At 59.3% G+C, this 4,708-nt stretch overlaps 1 protein-coding gene across 1 annotated transcript; it reads left to right on the forward strand.

Moving 5' to 3' along the window:
- The first annotated feature begins 1,947 nt into the window (after window positions 1-1,947).
- Window positions 1,948-2,595, forward strand: NEUROG3 (neurogenin 3). Its single transcript, XM_077778575.1, has one exon. It carries the CDS (start codon window positions 1,948-1,950, stop codon window positions 2,593-2,595), a length of 648 nt encoding a protein of 215 aa, XP_077634701.1.
- Window positions 2,596-4,708: the final 2,113 nt, after the last annotated feature.

Raw genomic sequence — 4,708 nt, forward strand, 5'->3', positions numbered from 1 at the left:
ACCCCCATGCAGCCCTACAGCGCCCGCTCCCTGGCTGCCAAGCGTATCCATCCTCCACTCTTTGCCTTGGAGGTAACTGCGCCCTCTAAGCAGCCTGGGCGGGTGTGGAGAGGCAGTCGCTGGGGCAGATACGCAGACTTACCTCCCCCTTCACCCCACCCCCTCAGCTTCCCAGCGGGCCCGGCCCCCTCCGCCAGCTTCCGGGAGGCACCAGGCCCGCTTGGAAGTAAAACTTTCTCAGCCTGCAGGGTAACCAGGGCCCCAGGCTTCCCACCCTCGGCTTCCCCCCCGCGCCCCCACCCGACACGTCGCAGTCAAGAGAGAGGAGCGGAAGCCGCGACCCCTCACCCAGAGTGACCGGAAGCAGAAGACCACGGGGTGTCCGAGGCGGGGACAAAAGGGGAGGGCGGGGGAGAAAAGAGGGATGATGTGTTCAGACTCGCTTTGGAAAGATTTCCAGACGGCGCTACCAGGGGCCTGCGGAGGCCCTGCGCCTGGAGCGGCACCAGGTGGTGCTGGCAGCCCCCGCCCGCCTGGGACTGGACAGGAGGAGGAAGGGAAGGAAGACGCGGCCCGTCGCGCAGCGCCAGCACCCCACGGGCATTTAAAACACAAAGCTTTGCTGCGAACTCCCGGCCCTCTCCTGACCCCTTCTCACCTGAGCTCTTCCCCGTAGACCCTGGTCCGAATGCTAGGGGACTGTCCACGACTGGTAGTGGTAGAATGTCCCCTGGGGGTCCCACCATAACCGCCCCCTCCGCCTCTGGGACACGCTGGAAAGGTCTTGGGTTCTTGACAGGGGATGGAGAGGAGAGGTTCTAAGCGCCTCCCTCGGGGGAGTGTGGGGCGTCGTCTCGGGGCACTGTGATGAGAGGTGGGGGGCCCCTCACCTCCAGGGAAGGTCTCTAAGTGGCAGGATGATAGGCAGGATCTGTCTCTGTGGTTGCCGGGTCCCTCCTTCCAGAATGGAGAGGGTCAGTGAAACATCACTCTATGCGTGTTTCCCAGCCTGACCCTTAGGACGCGGAGCGAGGTGGCTTCGAGAACCCGCGGACGCTCCTCCAAGCTGGTAGTCAGGACACCTTGCTCCGCGTCCCATCTCTTGCCGAGTGACTTGGGGCAAGCCACCTCCCTCTCTGAGCCTAAAGGTCCCTGTAAGCTTCCCAAAGCCCTCTTCGAGGTACCAAAAGAGGGTCTGGACAGATGCCAAGGAAGAACAGAAAAGGAGCAAAGCGGTCTGGGACGGCCAGACGCGAGCCAGACGAGGCTCCTCTCACTGGGCGAGGCTCTTTGAGGAACCGAGAGTTGCTGGGACCGAGCCCGCAGGAAGAAAGCAAACAGAGCGGCGCTCCCCTCCCCCGACCCCGGCCCTTTGTCCGGAATCCAGCTGTGCCCCGCGGGGGAGGAGCGGGCTCGCGTGGCGCGGCCCCCTGGCCCCGGCGCTGATTGGCCGGCGGCTCGGGCAGCAGCGGGGCAGGCACGCTCCTGGCCCGGGCCGAGCAGATAAAGCGTGCCAAGGGGCACACGACTTGAGGCTCAGGAAAAATACGAATGGTCTCGCAGTCGCGCCGAAGACAACAGCGGTGGCCCGGGACCCTCTGTGCTCTTCGCTTCTCTCGGGCTGGGGAAACTTCCAGGCAGCGGCACCTGCATCTCAGCTGGATCTAGAGACGAAAAGGCCAGTTAAGCTCACCGTTGCTCTCGCTGCCCACTGCTCTCTACCCTTTTGCGCGCGAGAACAAGGTAACACCTGGAGGTCACAGAGAGACGGGTGGAGGGAGAAAGGGGTCCTGTGATCCGGCGGGAGCGGGGGATGGATGGCTCTTTCTCGTGTCTTTTTTTGTTTTTGTGTTTGTTTTTTTCTTCTCCCAAACTTGACCCGGGGACCGGGACCTGCGCTAGGGTGGCCCACCCACGCTTACCCGGACCTCTCACCCCAGCCTCAGGATGGCGCCTCATCCCTCGGGTGTGCTAGCCGTCCAAGTGACCCACGGGACAGAACAGCCCTTCCAGGGCGCCTCGGACGACGAAGTGACCTGCGTCGCGTCCGCTCCGCCCAGCCCCGCTCGCGCGCAGGGGACCTGCGCGGAGGAGGAAGGGGGCGGCTGCCGAGGAGCCTCGAGGAAGCTCCGGACGAGGCGCGGGGGGCGCAGCCGGCCCAAGAGTGAGCTGGCTTTGAGCAAGCAGCGGCGGAGCCGGCGCAAGAAGGCCAACGACCGCGAGCGCAATCGGATGCACAACCTCAACTCCGCGCTGGACGCGCTTCGCGGCGTCCTGCCCACCTTTCCGGACGATGCCAAGCTCACCAAGATCGAGACGCTACGCTTCGCTCACAACTACATCTGGGCGCTGACGCAGGCGCTGCGCATAGCAGACCACAGCCTCTACGGGCTGGAACCGCCCGCGCCGCCCTGCGAGGAGCCGGGCAGCCAGGACGGCGGCTCCCCGGGAGACTGGGGCTCCCTCTACTCTCCGCTCTCCCAGGCGGGCAGCCTGAGCCCCGCCGCCTCGCTGGAGGAGCGTCCCGGGCTGCAGACGCCTGCCTCCCCCACGGGTCTGCGCCCCGGTGCCCTGGCTTTCTCAGACTTTCTATGAAGGGGCCTCCGGGTCTCTGGGCGGTGGGTGCTTTGGAGAGAGGGAGGGGGCGGTGGCCGTCGGGAAGGCACCTCGGTTGCGGCGGCCCTCGTGAGAACTCGCTCCTCTAGTCTCTGGCTCGCTGACACCCGATGAGCCCAGGCGCCTACGAGGGGAACAGTCTGGATTCACTCCCCCGGTCCTCGGCGTCGCGCCAACTTCAGCCCACCGCCGGCAGGTGGCTGCGTAAGCAGGTGGGCGTTGCAGGTTTGGAGCGTTCCCCTCCCTGCAACCACCCCAAGTCTCCTGCTAAGACGAGAATGGTAGCACTACGCAGCGGGAGACACTCACTGTCTCCAGCCATCCTACCCTCACTCAAGTCTGTCAGTCTGTGTCTTACCAATCCTCCAACCAAGGTGACTTAATCCAGTATTTGATCTCTCACCGTTTGCTCTCCTCGCCCAGCGTCTCTTCTGGAAAGGTGCCGCTGATCCTCTCCTCTAGTCCCTATTAAGTCCTGGTTTCTGGCCGTTCCGCTGCCTTAACCCACGAAGGCGATCCTCTGCCTTCTCTCGGTGCACTTTTCAGAGCCATTGCCCTCCCGGGAGAGGGAGACCAGGCTGTGAACTGCGAAAGAGACCTCCCGGTTCGGGAATGTCTCTCTTCCCTGCGACCTGAAGCGCCCCTGTCTTTGAGAGAGAGAGAGAGAGAGAGAGAGAGGAGAAGGAGGAGAAGGAGGAGGAGGAGGAGGAGAAGAAGAAGAAGAAGAAGAAGAAGAAGAAGAAGAAGAAGAGAAAGAAAGAAAGAAAGAAGAAAGAAAGAAATCAGTTTGTAAATTATATGATATCTTTTGAAATGAATTTTGGTACAGTAAATTATATACCCCTTCCCCTCTTTTACACGTTTGTATTTATTGATGAGATTTCACAGCAGGGGGGAAAGTCTATATTTTGTATATAAGATTATTTAGAGACTGGTGAATGAGATTTTGAGACAATAAAAAAAGTACCCTCAAGAGGCCTCAGTTAAGTAACTGGATTATGCAGAGGGAAGGGCCACAGCCTCTGGGGTGTGGGTGGGCCTCACTGCAAGGAGAGGGCTGATACTTTCTGGGGATGGTGGCCTCTCCTCCAGTTTGGGCTAAGATTGTGGCGCTAGGCTCCAAGGCGAAGAAGATTGAGTCCCAAGGGCAAGTCAGGTAAATCCACTTGGAAAGTCAGAGCTGGAAAGCTCTTAAGAAGTCATTGGTCCAGTTCCCTATCTTATTTATGGGACAATGACTTGCCTTATTTCAGACAGTGGTTTAGATGAAAGATTCCAACTAGGGCTACTTGCTGGCCCTTTCCCCAATGCCACTAACCTAGACTTAGAGCAGCTGCTGCATTTGGGGAGGAAAAGTAATAGCCTGCGCACAAGGTCAGAGCCCTTGGAAACGCAGACTGGGCATCCCAGGAATTTTCCCAAAGTGCTTACAGACCTCACACATCTTCCAAGCTCATTTCTCAGAGCCAGTTCAGCAGGGAGCAGAGAGGGTGGAAGTTCCTGCTGAAATCTCTGACACCCTGGACACCCGGCAGTCTTGACTGAAAACTTACCAAGGAAATGTTCAAGGTTTCCAGCCATGCATTCTCTATTACTCCCAAGGTAGAGTTGGGCTGGTGAGGAGTGGGGATGGAAGCTGATACGAGGGGCGCTATTGGAGTGCCTCTACGTGGCTTGCGGGACCCCCAGACGTCGGGAAGCTGGTTGAACTGTAAGAATCACAGAGTCCGTCAGGTGCTCGGGAACAGGAAAATGGAATTGAACCCCAGAGGCCTCCTTGGATGGGCCAGGGGAAGAAGCAGGCCAACCTCAGTGAGGTGAGGCACCCGTTAGGGGCTGACAGCCAGATGGTAGGTGGGTTGGTTTGTCGTTAGAATGCAAAGGCGGCAGCTTAGTCGTGGTCAAGGCCTCTTTCGTCGCTCTTTTGCCCTCCCCACTTCCAATTTCATTTTTTCTCTCCTCTAATCCCAGTAAAGGTAGCTCTGAGGAGATATGTCTCAGTTACCAGAGACTGGATTTGGGGGCGGGGAGAAGGACCCGCAAACAAAAGAATGAATGAAGGTGTTGTTTCATTTCCGGGCTTTAATCTGGG

This window comes from Crocuta crocuta, unplaced genomic scaffold (genome assembly GCF_008692635.1).
Source record: "Crocuta crocuta isolate KB4526 unplaced genomic scaffold, BGI_CrCroc_1.0 scaffold167, whole genome shotgun sequence".
Lineage (NCBI taxonomy): Eukaryota > Metazoa > Chordata > Mammalia > Carnivora > Hyaenidae > Crocuta > Crocuta crocuta.

What these genes read in the sequence shown, in the direction of transcription:
- NEUROG3 (XM_077778575.1), top strand. Translation starts at nt 1,948, where the DNA reads ATGGCGCCTCATCCCTCGGGTGTGCTAGCCGTCCAAGTGACCCACGGG.